This window comes from Dermochelys coriacea, chromosome 4, assembly GCF_009764565.3.
Source record: "Dermochelys coriacea isolate rDerCor1 chromosome 4, rDerCor1.pri.v4, whole genome shotgun sequence".
In the NCBI taxonomy this organism is placed as follows: Eukaryota; Metazoa; Chordata; order Testudines; family Dermochelyidae; genus Dermochelys; species Dermochelys coriacea.
In genome coordinates this window covers 17,777,098-17,792,087 of record NC_050071.1, presented here as the reverse complement: position 1 = coordinate 17,792,087, position 14,990 = coordinate 17,777,098, and the positions used below count along the sequence as shown (strand labels likewise).

At 41.2% G+C, this 14,990-nt stretch overlaps 1 protein-coding gene across 20 annotated transcripts in view; it reads left to right on the top strand.

Annotated features, from left to right (window-relative positions):
* Nucleotides 1-14,990, top strand: part of SEC31A (SEC31 homolog A, COPII coat complex component) — a 74,491-nt gene that overhangs the window by 46,027 nt on the left and 13,474 nt on the right. For 3 of the 20 annotated variants that reach the window (XM_043512964.1, XM_038398932.2, XM_038398933.2), the window contains exons 19-24: nt 2,140-2,313; nt 3,216-3,389; nt 6,921-7,013; nt 7,746-7,878; nt 9,370-9,708; nt 14,276-14,314. In XM_043512964.1, coding sequence (XP_043368899.1) covers nt 2,140-2,313; nt 3,216-3,389; nt 6,921-7,013; nt 7,746-7,878; nt 9,370-9,708; nt 14,276-14,314 — 952 coding nt within the window. The remainder of the gene's footprint in view (nt 1-2,139; nt 2,314-3,215; nt 3,390-6,920; nt 7,014-7,745; nt 7,879-9,369; nt 9,709-14,275; nt 14,315-14,990) is intronic. The other 17 variants (XM_043512966.1, XM_038398936.2, XM_038398942.2 and 14 more) reach the window with 9 other exon arrangements.

Below are 14,990 nucleotides of genomic sequence, written 5' to 3'. Positions count from 1 at the left end.
ATCCTCTGCTACTTGCATATCCTTCAGCATGAAAGTGATGTGTTACTTTAATGAGCAAAATATGATTAGTTATAAATGTCCTATGCTGACACTATATTGCAAAACGTGTTCAACGTTTATCTCAGCTCGTAAAAATAAGGCTGGTGCATTTCTGAATGTATATACTTTCTTTGCAAGGGTTGATAGATCATTTAAGTTCATTAGAGACCTTGCTTTCTTTTGAAATTTGCTTTTGGAATAGATGGTTTAGAAACTTTGGGGACTAAGTACCTAAAAGTAAAACCCAGAATAGTTAGTCACAGGTGTTTTTGAAGGTGGACATGGATATATTTATTTTTTGGACTTACATATATGTGTTGTGCTCCTTTTAAGGCAAAGTCAATATCTATTTCCCTGCTATAAGGGAATTCTTGCATATTTTTTTTTTCTTTTGCCATCCTATGAAATTGCTTTGGACTTCAATTTTAGAGGTAATACTGTCACGCAGAGCCATTGATCAATATTTGCAGTAGGCTGAAGAAAACAGAAATATTTTAGAACTGTATTTTATGTTATCATGCATTTGTAGTTGAATTTCAAATAACTGGAATTACTTTTAAGTCTTCTGAACAAGATTTCTTTGTTACAAAAGTATCTTAGATTTGAATGTGCATTTTGATTGTTGCACTTCACCAGCTCAGACTGTAAAAAAACACAAATGAGCTAATATTAGGCCTCAGCGAACTGTGGTATGGGAGAGCTGGAAATCCTAGAAACTATTATTTTAATCCTGGGGGGAAAAAAGCTTGTCGATTTGATTAAGATATTCACTTACTTGGAAAAAAACATGACTGAACTAGAGAACAGTCCAATAAACACACAATACTAGTGGTGTACTATTGCAATTCATGTGTGGGTCTGGATTTTTTAAATACTGTACCTTCATTAATGGTCTAGAAGAGGGAGTAAACTGTACATGAACGAAATTAACAAATTATACTAAACTGGGAGCTACTGCAAACACGAGTGAGGATGGAGGAATAAGAGAAAGATAAGAAATGTGAACAGAAAATAACACGGTGAGATTAGGGCGATCAGATAGTAAGTATGAAAAATTGGAATGGGGGCGGGGAGGGCGCAATAGGCACCTATATAAGACAAAGCCCTGAATATCGGGACTGTCCCTATAAAATCAGGACATCTGGTCACCCTAGGTGAGATACAACTGGGAAAAAAAAACTAATGAGTACATCTGGGGGAAAAATAATCCAAAACACAGCTGTTCAATGGGAAGGAGGAAACTGGGGAATAGGTTTCAGACCGAAGCAAGGGTTGATAGACATTTCATTGAACATGGAGTTTGCAGTGCTGTTTGGTAGTTAACATTTTTGAAAAAAAAGACCAATGCAATTTGGGCTGCATACACAGAGGCACAGTTGTTAAAGGGTGGTGCAAGCAATGAGGAGAATGATTTTGAATGGTACATGGGTTTAACCAGGAGTCCTGGAATGGAATCAAGAAATGGAAAATTTATGATGAATATCAAGAACGGTTTCTTGTCAGTAAGAACGATTAGACTGTGGAATAGTCTCCCAGAGGGAGTGGTGGAATCCTCTTTGCTTAAGATGATTAAAACTAGAGTTGCCAAAACACTATTAACGGTACGTTAGGGAACAATCCTGCATTTGCAAGAAGATGGATTAGATGACCTAACAGGTCTTTCCCGTCTCTACTTTATGTTTCTAGAAAATTTTTGTAACGGCAGTAAATAACATTTTTTGTTGACTAATGAAAATGAAAAAATGGCTGCTGATAATCTACAAGTACCTTAGATCTCATAAAATAAGAATTTTTAAAAGCTTTTCTTTATGGAGTAACCAGATTACTGCTGGTTTATTTAATGTCAGTACATTTTAAAATGCACTGAAATTGATGGTCACTGATTACTGTTCTATTATCTTGCTCTGAATGTTACACAGAACACGAGCTAATAATCGTTGGGAAAACCTTTATTTTCATTCTGCTTAAAATAATGTAATGAGACCAGTGTAGTATGCCAGGTTGATCTCGAGTCTGTTACTGACATGCTGTAGTTAGTGGCCATTTTCTCTCACTTGATCCCATTAACTTGTTGTTTTTCCCTCTGTCATAATCCTCCAGGACCTCATTGAGAAAGTAGTAATCCTGCGTAAGGCTGTGCAGTTTACACGATCTATGGACGCCGATGCTGTCGGGGCTCTTCTGGCTGAGAAGATGAGTCAATATGCCAATCTGTTGGCTGCCCAAGGCAGCATTACTACTGCATTGGCTTTCCTTCCTGCGGACACCAACCAGGTAAGTGGCCTTAACTTTCCTTCTGCCCCCTTCTAGATGAACAAGCTTTAATTGATTAATTAATTAATTAATATACGTGGCACACATCATGTACAAAACTGTCACTTGAAGTCATGTTCCAATGTGGTTTGGAGTTCTTCTTCCCGCTTAGAACTGCATTGACAGGGATTATTATTGTGCGTACGTGGGAAAAGTCACTGGAATGGAACATGGTCTCAGTATAATTGTCTCCTGATACCTCAGAAGTTGCAGGCTGTTTTGGAAAATAAATAAAGGTGTAGCCAAGACTTTGCTTTATGGACCCCAAGTGACAATGGTCTCTAACAATAAATGGTTTAATTCCTCTCCTGCTGACCACTTAGTGTGAATTCCACAGGTTTTCCAGGGTGGCTACTGGACTATCGGTTAATTCCTGTATATCTATTGAAGTTTTTTTTTTTTTTTTTTGTTACTCTGAGCTGTGAGAGTTGCATTTCATTCTTCTCCCTTCTTGGCTCATGGTGTGCCATTCTCCTGGCCAGTGAGGATTAGAGAAGAGCCCTCCAGGGCCAGTCACCAGTGGTCATAGCTGCAGTCACCCCTCATGCCCCATTTTTCCCCTCTCTCTGCATTTCTGTGGCATTCCCACCATTGCCGGCCTGGGAATGAGAGTACCAAACTTAGGATTCAACCCACGCTTCCAGTAGAGTCACCTGCACCGGATCCAGCTGGAATGCCTGTTTTTTTGGCTGACGAACAGATTTGCTTCAGCCAACCAGAACACTCTTCAGTGGAATATCCCATCCTCTTTCAAACAGTCGTTTGAAGTTTAATTGATCAGTAAGTGGCCATCCATCTGTTGATTTGATGCCAGAGATTCCACTTGGTGTAATTACGTGTTTGCTTTGGTTTACTATTTGTAGCCAAAGATCGTGCTGTTGCAGGACAGACTTTGCAGAGCCCAGGGAGAACTTCCAGTGGGACAGGAGGCACCAAAGTCCCCATATGAGAGAGAACCCATGCCCAAGGGAAGAGCTGGACCTGTGGCTGGACAAATGCAGATGCCCCAAGGCCCAGCCCAGCAGTATTATCAGCAGGTAAGTGAGTTACAGCGGTCAAGCTGAAGCAGTGCTCCCACTGCGTGGGGTTTGGAGATGATGGCTTGTGCACTTTGTTTCCTTTCATGAATCCGAAGCGTGTGTGATGTGCCTAGAAGCCCTTTGGACAGCAATTCCTTTGTGCTTTCTTGCCATCTGCGTAGATGCCTCCTTTACTCTGCTTTTGGACACACCTCTCATATATCTGATCAAGCAGCCTGGGTTTGGAGATATTTTTTTCCTGAATTTAAAATGTATTTCAGTGCAAATCACTACAGCTTTGGGGATATTTTTATTTTTATTTTCCCCTGCGACATGCAGCCTTTGGGATGCAGTCCTGTCATGCAGTTACCGTCTCTTCAGCTAAGGACAGGCTGGCTTTTCAATTTGCAGCCCGTTGCTCTGTAATTAGCCTGAGAAATTGTTTTACAGCTGCAATAGCAAACTCACGACAGGTGATGCCGATTCTGCTGGCCCATGCTGTGAGTCAATGTGACGGACATTACAGAAGACTGTGCCAGAGGATTGGGTGGCCAGTAAAGCCTCATGCTTAAAATCTCTTCCCAATGGTGTGGGGAACAGGCAGGTGGAATAGGAGCTGTGTAAGGAGAGCATCCGCACCCTGGACAGGGATGAGGTGCTGTGAGGGAGGCCTGGAAAACTAAAGCGTGAGGTGTGCTGGAAGAATGAGTGAGCGAGTCTGGGGTAGAGGAGGAAGTTGTTGGGTGGGAAGGCAAATGAGATATAAAGGAGGTGGGGACCTTTGTGCTAGATTGGACTCAAGGCTGTACCAAATCAGACTACATGGCAGAAGGAGGGGAAACAGGTTTGCCATTACTGCCATGGGATGGTGTGAGAGACGCCATCTCAGCTGTTCTCCTAGTTAAAGTGTGATCGCCAATCCCTTATCAAGCCATTATTGATTGGCTGGCTCTTTTGCCACCAGCTGCTTTCAGCCAATTCCTTGAGAACGGAAAGCGTGTATTAGTGTTATGGGAACTGTTTTTAAATGAAGAAAATGGAAACGGGAAACTAGGCCTGCACTTTTGGTTTCCCGTCACACCCTGGGCCCTGAAGATGTGGATTTACTGGAATGCTCGCACTTCCCGGCCTTGAGGCATCTGATGCGTCAAGTAAATCAAGTAGTTGCATCTTCCCAGCTTTTTTGGATTCTGGCTGCGGAGGGATTTATGCTGCATCGCATCAGGGAAATGAAATTATTTGCTTTTTTTGAGGGCAGAAGGAAGAGGAAAGGTTGATGGGTCAGGGGTGTTTGGCATTGTTGTCTTCCTTTGTATATCAGTGGCTTTGAATGCCTTACTGCAGAGTTAACCCCAGGTGATTTCCTGGATGTAGAATTTACAAAAAGTAACTTTCAGAGTGGTCAAAACACTTCATTAGATTGATGCAAACATCACTGTGCTTGATCTGTTTTCAGATACATTATTACAAATAATTAAGCCAGCTTTTCCTTTCTGTGTCTCTCTTACCTTCCTTCCTGTAACCAATGAATTGTAGTTGCAATAACCTTCATGTTCTGTTATGGAAAATGTTAGCTTTCCTAGATATGAGATGGCCTTGGTAATGCTTCAAACTGAAGTTTCACGTTTTCTATCCGTCAGAGTTAAATGCTAGGAAGGGGATGGGAGAACTGTTACTAAAAAAACAACTTACATACAGGTAAAATTATGGTTTAAACACAAACCAACAAGTACATTCCAAGTGAACTGTGCAAAGAAATTTTTGACTTGCTTCCTTGTGTTAAAAACACAATTCCACATTTAGGTACTGCAGGGATTTGATATTAACGGAGTGTTACAGATGGACATGCAACATTGTGTATATTGGACAGAGCAAAGTAAAATGTAGTATTCACTTTTAGTTTCATTGCCATTGGCTCCAACTTGGGAGAGCACTTAAACACACGTGTAAGTCCTTCATTCCTATTCAGGCCAGCACTTAAGCATGTGATTAACTTTAAGCATGTGCTTAATTATGGGCTTCCGTCTGTGTTGCATTGTAATGCTCTTTTTTTCAGTAGGCGAAAAGCATCTAATTAACTTTTTAAAATTGAAAACTGATTATTGATCAGATCATGCACATTCATATTTAGGAAGTTATTAAAATGTTCATATTTGTTGTTGTAATGGCTCATTATATCAAAAAATACATAGAATCATAGAACTGGAAGGGACCTCGAGAGGTCATCTAGTCCAGTCCCCTGCACTCAAGGCAGGACTAAGTTTTGTCTAGACCATCCCTGACAGGTGTTTGTTCAACCTGCTCTTAAAATCCCCAATGCTGGAGATTCCACAACCTCCCTACACAATTTATTCCAGTGCTTAACTACTCTGACAGTTAGGAAGTTTTTCCTAATGTCCAACCTAAACCGTCCTTGCTGCAATTTAAGCCCATTGCTTCTTGTCCTATCCTCAGAGGTTAAGAAGAACAATTTTTCTCCCTCCTTCTTGTAACAACCTTTTATGTACTTGAAAACTGTCCCCTCTCAGTCTTCTCTTCTCCAGACTAAACAAACTGCTGCTATTATTAGAAATCGGTGTATTAAAGTCATTCCTGAGCCAGGTGGTAACTTCATGTTGTTGCTTTTACTCTTAACTATGCAAAGCCCTGGATTTAAAGCTCCCCTCCCGTCTCCTTCCTCTGACATGCAACGTAGGCACTGCGAATTCAGTGTACGGCAGTATTTCCCATCGCTCAACAGCACCCTCTCTCGCCACTTAAAGATGTGGTATAGATGAGCCAACTGAGTCCTGCTCATTCACCCTTGGTCAGGAAGATAGTGATTACAATATCAGGCTAAGGGCTTGGGAAAGTATGGAAAACATGGGTATAGGAGATATCTGGTATCCTGTGGGAACTCTGAGGACCCAGTTGTGGGAGGAGACTAACACTGGGGAAAAAGCTTATTGTGCATGTGCTACAGCTGGATTTCAAATTTTATTTTTTTTAAACAAGACACCTCAGAGGGTCTTGTGAACCCAAATTAAAGAAACCCCACTTATATGAAGGCAGTCAATTTCCGTTTAATTGAAGCCTTGTAACTTACAGGCTATTGTTTAAGCGCTGCTCGGTGTGAGCCCTCAGCACGGGGTGAATTTTTATAGCAGTAACGAAAGTGTGACAAAAGGAGGCTTTGTAATTTTGATGCTCTGATAGACCTGGCTTTAGGGGCATGTCTAATGCTGTTCAAACAACAGTCTACTTTCTAACTGTTACAACCTTCTCTGTGCTCCATCTTTCTGCTGTGATTCCCTTTAGATACCAAAACTCTTCACCTCTTGTCTTCTCTGTTTGCTTTTGAATGTGCAATGATTTAGGCTGTGTCTTTATTTTTATTTTATTACCTTGATTTCATGGCTGCTTTAAAGCACTGGGATGCCTGATTTTGTGTGTTCACAGAGTTCCTATAACCTGCATTGCATCTGGTAACGTGATACCCTTTAGGGTGTTTTTATTTATTTATTTTTTTCATTTTATTTTCCGTGATTGGTATTTCTTTGTTCAATTCAGGTTAGAATTGCCCCTACTGTCACTACCTGGAGTAACAAAACTCCTACTGCCCTTCCCAGCCATCCTTCTGCAGCCTCTCCCTCTGACACACAGGTATAACATTCATTATTCCTCTTTGAGCGGATCGTGCTCCCTTTAAATAAATACCCCCAAATACAATTTGTATGCTTAATGCATTCTGGTGCATTTGGGAGACAGCAACAGGTGTTGAGGTCAATCTGACTTTTTGTTTCCATGCAGCTCTTGTTACGTTTCCAGATATTACCCGGACGGCTAGCCTTGAAAAAGCATTATAGCTGGTGTTTAATAAAAAATTGTGTTCAAGTGAGAACTTCCACAGCTTCCTTTTGGCAGTGGAATCATGCAAGTGTTGCAAGAGTAGTCTTTTTTTTCTCTCTCTCTCTCTCTCTCTCTCTCTCTCTCTCTCTCTCCCCCCCTAATGTTGGAAATAACAGGTTTAACCTTTAAAAAGTGTCTTGGTTGAAATATCAAGATGTCAGGTTTTTGTGACTTGCTACACATCATCTACACATCGTTAAATCGAAGGGTTTGTGTTCTAAGGATGTCTGCTTCTTCATTTCCTGTTTAAAGGATAGTGCATCACTTTGGTTGTGGTTCACCTTTATATTGTTCAAGAAGCCTGGCTCACGGAGGTGGTGGAATGATCAGCACAGTTATGTCAGTGGTGGCTATTTTCTGTTGATGTCAATTTGAGGCCTTTAAATATGAAATTGTGAAATCCCATTCAACTCCTCCTCTGGCAACCTGTTAGCAGCACCGATTAAATCTAATCTCCTTTCTCTTTAATGCATTCTTGTGTCCCAGGGAGACAATCCTCCACCCCCAGGTTTTATTATGCCACCAGGGGCTGCTCATCCGAATGTGTTGCCACATCAGGCTGCCTCTCCCGGCTACAACGTGTACTCGCAGGCGGGGGCACGACAGACGTACCCACAGAGTAAGTAGCAATAGCTTATTTACACAACATTCGCATGAGTGAGTTTGTTCGGGAGGTTCAGACCAATGGGGAAACCAGTCCCACTCTTTGGGTGAGGGAACAATCCACGGAAAGCTCCTGCTATTATTCCTGGTCACTCGCCATACTGAGGGGTATTTTGTCAGTGATGATGTGGCACTGCCTATTGAACAGCTAAATTATAGTTAAGCAGGTGGCTACCAACAAATCTTAGTTTGAGGCCTAGACTGGCCCTTCCTAAAAGCTCAGAGGGCCAAAGATCCCTACTAGTACTCCGGAGCCTGGTGTTTCTCAAGCAGCATGCCTACTGGTTGAGAAGGAACTTAACCTAATTCAGTTATTGCAGAGTCGGCTCAAAGTGAGTGAGAGAGAGAGAGAGAGAGAGAGAGAGAAAGGGGATAGGGAAGAGACCATAGATAAGGACAAAGATTGGAGATAAACGAGGAAGAGAAAACTGCAGTAGCCTGTTTAAAACAAACAATAACAAAAGAAACACGGGATGTGGAAGAGTAACGAGGCGGGGAGTGAGAGAGAATATGGAGAAAGGATCTTACGGCAGCAGAGGAGAATTGACAAACACCAAGATTAAACCAGGCACAGTGTTTGAGTTGTGTCATCTAGTGATGAGATCGGGGCCTTGCAGTGAGGAGACCCGAGTCCTGGCCTTGGTTCTGCTACTAACTGTAACTGCGAACATGTCATTTATCTCCTCTGTATGGGTTTCCCAGTCTGTCAAGTGGGGACCCTACTTTCCTGCCTGACAGGAGTATCGTGTGGATGATGTTGCTCCTAACTTTCCGAATCTAGAAGGCTCCCACAGAAGTAGCCACCAGTCTTTCTAACACCTGTTAATTTTTCTCGCCTGTTAATTTTGAGTGTATGGGTTGTGTAATGGCCTGACACTTATTAGTTTTGGGAGAGAAGCAGAGAGCTGCTGATAATCAAGGTCTTTGTGAAAAAGGACATAATTCCCATTGCCTCCCAGGCTCCAGCAACAGAGTGAGGTTTGAGTCCAAGCACCACATTGTGGGAGTGGGAACTGGCTAGCCAGGAAGCCATTTCAAGTGGGTTGGAAAGGGAGGAGGTGAGCATTGCCACTAAGGGAATCTGATGTGAAATTTGACCCTCCACTACAGAGAGGGACAATCTGGCACCTTTAACCTGCACTAGCAGGATACTAGCTTATTACCTACCAGCAGCAAGACTCTCCCCTGTAGCTGGCTTTTGGAGAAACATGAGGCCTGAGCTTGCTATTCAAGTTAGGTGACCTACGTGATGGGGCATTTTTATATTTATTAAGCCATCAAACTAGTTTAAAATGTAAGTGTTCTGCTCAACTGAAATCAGGAGGAAAGTTGTGATCCTTGGTAGCTAGGAAGAGGGAATGGGGCATAAAAACTGGAGAGGATAGTAGCTTTCTCCTATTCTAATAATGTTACTAACAAAACCTCTCCCTTTTCTCCCCCTATGTAGCTTATCAACCAACACAGCAATATTCTTTTGGAACGGGGGGACCAACACTCTATCACCCTCAACAACCTATTGCTCCTCCTGCTTCAACCTCCTATGCTAACCCTCCCTATATGCCTCCTGCTTCTCCCCATTCCGTGCCCTCTCAGTTATATCCAGGACAACCTCAACCCTCTCCAGCAAGCTTGAATGCTGGCTCTTCTTTCCCCACTCCTTCTTCTGGTGCATCCTTCCAGCATGGCAGACCAGGAGCTCCAGCAACTTCTGTGGCTTATGCACTGTCGACTGGACCAACAGGTACTCTGCCTGCAACCAATGAGCTTCCTGCATCCCAAAGAACAGGTCTGCGCTTGAAAGGAGTTATTTTGCTTATGTGAGGTTTTGTTGTTGTAGTTTGTGTGTTCTGGTGAATTATTAATATAAAATTTGGCTGCATTTTAGGATTAATGCCCAGTGTTTCTAAAAATGGCATTATCCTTTCTGTGCATAGTACAGCTGTAAGGCCTTGTCCACTACAGCTGAAACAGTGCTAGCATAATAGCTTTGATTCCCTGATCAATGTGTGCAGAGATCTTCTGAGAGTCACATTGTGCTATAGAAAAAGAATCTCTGTCTGCCCTGGTCAGAGAAACCATGCTAGAACAGTATTCCTACACAATTGATGCTGGCACAATTTTAACCATCGTGTGGACAGAGGCAAAATTGCTACGTGGTTGGTGAACCAATACCTAAAAATGAGCAAATATCATGGATGCAGTGAGCTTGGTTCTCTTCTTACTCGCACCATTTTTACTAGCATAACTTCTCAGTAGTGTCATCCCCAAGTCACACACATCTATAAATGAAAGAAAGGTCAAGCCCAGTGTTGGATCAAATTTAATTTAAGAAGCCCTTTCTACTGAGTAGCCTCACGGAGATGCAGTCATTAGCTCTGTTTTCCTAATCATCAGCTGTGATGGGATTACTGTGCTTATGAATGCCCTGAAAGAGCATCACAAATTATTTAGAAACACTTCAATGGCATGTTTTTTCTATAAGATAAACAAACAAACAAAAGTAGCATGTGTCTGTTGCTAGAACTCAAGAGCATGTTTGAGTGTGCATGATAACAGAGTCTGCCAGCATGGTGAGAAACAGAGGGATTCAAGCATCCTTTACTGTTGTTTACAGTTTGAGCTGCTTTAGTGACCTGCATGATGCTCAACCTATCTCTTTATTAATGTCACTTATTCCTCAGATAACTTTTAAACAGCATTTCCGGTCCTGATGTATACATGAGCGTGAGGAATTCAGATTTAAACATTGTTTTAGCTCTAGCCTGTTAACGCAAAGGGGATAAGGGAGTAATGCTGCAAATGGAAAACAGGGCTGTGTTTGGGCAAGGAGTCCATTGTTTAAAGGGACAGTGTCCTGTTAATGGGCTCTGAGACCAAACCATTGGACTTTCTTTTAAATGTCTTTTCTGGTGGGGAAATGGTTTGCTCAGAACATTGTTAATGCGCTATAGAGCCTCTAGGTTGCCTGCTGGAATCCAGCCCAGGTTGCTAGCGACTGAAAGGCTGACGCTGTTTTTTTGATCGATGTGAAATGTATTTGGTCTTGGTCCATTCCAATTGACAAGTGTCCCCAACACAAAAAGCTCAGAGATGTCATGGTTTGAATGGATGTGGAAGTTGATCTGTCCTCTGAGCAGTCAAGCTGGGTCAGGAATGAGGCACCCTTGACCAGGAGGAGCTCAAAAGGGTGGCTCGGGCACATGGGTGTTACTTGCATTTATCTGAAGCTGGTTCTGCCCCTACCCTGACTGTGCCTGTTCTCTGGATAAACAGGACTGCTGTCTCCCAGGCTGTAGCTCCAGGTCCTTTCACGAGTATTACATTAACACACACACGTTAGGAGAAAAATGTCCACTCTGTCCAGGGAAGAGTGGAGTCAGTTTTGGGGGCCTGTCAGCCTGGGCAGCATTGTTTAACATTGTAGGGATGTGTCTTCCCCGTTGAGACTGTTAATATCCCATATGTTCTACAAACGGACAGAATACCTTCTCTTTTCCTCTTCTTGATGAGGCAGTGGGATACCCTTCCCCATCTTTGTGTGAGGATGGTGTACACCACGAGGAGGAGTTATTAGTATACCAGGTGGAGTGGGAGTTGCTTCCAAGTTTCCTAGCCTTGCAGAAGCAAAGCAGCACACTGTAATGCAGACAGCATTGCTCCTGTACCTTCCAAAAAATGCAAGTAGTAGGAAACCACTTTAACAGTTTTCTCTCTAATCCATTTTACTATTATATATGGGTCACTAGAATACAGTTGAGAGATCTGTCACCTTTTAAGTTTCTTGTGTTAAAAGTTTAAGCAATATAGTCCATATGGCTCTTCCAAAGTAGGGTACAGCTCTCACTTATGCACTGTAGAAGCTTCCGGCCTTAATAACAAGCACTGTAATATGGGTCACTTTAAGTTTCCATTTTTTGCTCAAAGGTGACCTACGCTTCTTTTTATCAAGTTCTGTCAACATTAGCAATATCAGCTGAATTTGTCCCAGTAGCTAGTAAGGGGGGAGATCTGGTGTAAAGTTTAAAACTTTTAAACTTGGGTGTTGAAAATTCTTTTAATTGATTATTAGCAGATTTCAGCACTGAGCCTTTAAGTGTGTGTTTAAGTCCATCCCTATTCACCAGAGCATTTGAGCACATACTTAACTTCAGTCACATGCTTAGTCCCATTGCGTCTTAAGTGCTGAATTGCTCTATTGCACAGGGATGGGCGGCTGAGTGTGAACCATATTGCTGCAATTGAGGGAACTTTATAAAAAAGATGTTTCAGGGAACCTTCAACAGACTGTTCTGCTCAGGTTGTTAGATCATTTCTCTCAGAAAACTGTACCAACCAGAGAGGGAAAACTTGCTTTTTAAAACTCTTTTAATGGTGAAAGTACAATATATAGTCTGTTCAAACTCTATCCCCTCAGAGTAGTCTTGATAAATAAACTGTACTTACGGTGCCTTAGCCACCAACATTATTCACAGAAGCTGCACGGCATAGTGAAAAAAGCCACTCAGTAAGTCACCATTATATTAAATACATGAAAACATAAAGCCAATGTGAAGCTCATAGCTATCCCTCCAAATGTGTAGGTGCAAACAGAGAGATGAGGTGGATGGGGTAATATCTTTTATGAGGCCAAATTCTGTTGGTGAGAGAGACAAGTTTACATAGAGCTCTTCTTCAAGTGTGCACTACAGACCTGTATCAGTACATCGCTTAGGCATCTGAAATACCACAACCCTGAGTGACGTAGTGATACCAACCTAATCCACCCCACCCCCGTATACAGCGCTGCATTGAAAAGCTCTCCAGTTGGCGTAGGAGCATCTTTACTTTAGCAGTGCAGCTGTGCCGATGCAGCATTTTATGTGTATGTAGACCTGCCCTTTATCGGTGTCATAGCGAAATACAAGGTGGAACAGATTGTTTAGCATAAGTAGTTAACACACATTTCAAGGGACCATTCAAGGTGAAGTGGTCCGTTAACACCCCTCCAGTCATAGGGAGGAAAGGAAGTGGGGGCAGAGAGCAGCTGGGTGGGGGGTTGTTAATGGATTATAGATTGTTGTAATAAACGATAAATCAAGTGTCTGTATTCAATCCATGATGTTTAATGTCTACCAAAGTGTATTAATTTAAGCAAACAGGATGGTTATGCCTAGTAATGAGGTTTGATCCTTGACTTTGAATTTCTATGCTTTCATATGTTGTAATCCAGGATCTTAATATCATTTTGATGTGGGTTGTTTTTCTTTTTAAACTTTATTCATTCAAAATAAATAAATAAAAATCTAATGCTTTAAGATTAAAGGATATATGCAGTAAACCAGCATCATTTGAAGATGCAGGTAGAAAAGCTAGAACTCCACGCGCAGTTTTTTCCATTAGTTTTTTTATGGAAAAATGTAAAAATTAGTAGGCTAAGCATATCAATAAGATCATATTAGAAAGTAAGTGCTTTCAAATGTCATTTTGAAATGTCATTAAAATGTCATTTTAAACCATCTGGACTTTTACAACAGCAGATGTTTAAGGAACCTATCTGTGGCATCCATCTTAAGCATGAAGTGATTTTTAGTGTTGCACAGTATTCCTTCTTTTTGGGGGTTATGACAGTGCACGTCTCAGTCCAGTGAGACGTTTGTGCAAGGATTATAAATCTCTAAAAACCAGGGTTAATGACAGATGGTGCCTAACAAATCTTAAATATACTGTAGAATAGCTGTTTAGTGCTCCCCTTTTTCCTTGTAGGTGATGTAAAATATCTTGCTGTGTCATGTTATTTGGATTGTCAGCTCAGTTAGGGCAGGGAACTTGCTTTATATTTCTGTGCGAAGCTCGTATCATAACAAATGTGATATTGACACAGTATAAATACAAAATAATCATATAGGTCTTGATTCAGGAAAGCACTTAAGCATGTGCTTAAGTCCTACTGAAGTCTAGCCCTTTGAGCAGATGCTTAAATGCTTTTCCGAGTGGAAGCCATTGTGTTGAGGGAATTTTTTCTCTGATGAGAAGTCTCTTGGTTCAGTTGGCCTGATAACAAAAGTGAGTCAGGATTCTGCAACAATTATTAGGAGCCACTTGAAATGATGACATTCTAAATGGGAAAGGAGTCAGACTCATGTTTTGGGAGGGCAGAGGAAAGTCATTCTGCAGGGTTGATGGGGCAGCATATAGTACTAATTAAAGTTGTCATTAAACTGGCTATTTAATTCAGTTAGATATTTTTGTCAGGTGATGAAAATTCAAGCTTTGCACACTTATTGAAATGAAATAGCTAATGAGAAAAATAATTACAGGTTAGGCTATGTTTACTTTTTTTAAACGCCTTAGTTATTTTTGCATTTTATCTACAGAAAATCAGTCTTCTCAAGACCAGGCCTCTACCCTGCAAGGTGAACTAGCTACAGTATAACATGGAAATCATTTAAGCCACCATATGAAATTAATGGAATGCATGTGACCCTCATAGTACACTAAATTCAATGCTCTTTGTCAATACAATTTTAATTGAATCAAATTTTATAATATCCTAATGAACATAAATAATACCAGGACTGGAATTTTTAACCACAGAAATGAGTTGATGCATTTTAACTGAATTCTATAAAATTATTACCAGTATTAGTAATGCTAAAACAAATTGATGTCATAGTCTGTGCTACAAAAGCCAGGCTTTCTATATCTGAAATCTTATGAAAACTGATGTGCCAGCTAGGTAGGGGACATGATACGTGATGTTCTCGGTCAGGGGATGTGACTGAGTTTTGGTTAACAAGAAAGTTTTTAATTAATTGTTTAATAGGCCCCTTTAAGGTATTACAGGCATGCTGGCTATGGAACTTGTTTAACAAAACTCTCAAGTGCTTGTTAAATTTAGAGTCCAGTTAAGTTGTACTGAAGTAACACAGTCCACTGTGTGAACATGAATTCATAGTTTACGAAGACAAAAACACTGTGGTGAAAAAGTCCATTGAATTTTTTTCTTTTGGCTTTTTGTGGCTTTGAACAATAAATCCTCATTACCCCAGTTTAACCAGCATTAAAGTTGATTTTTAATACAGTAGCCCC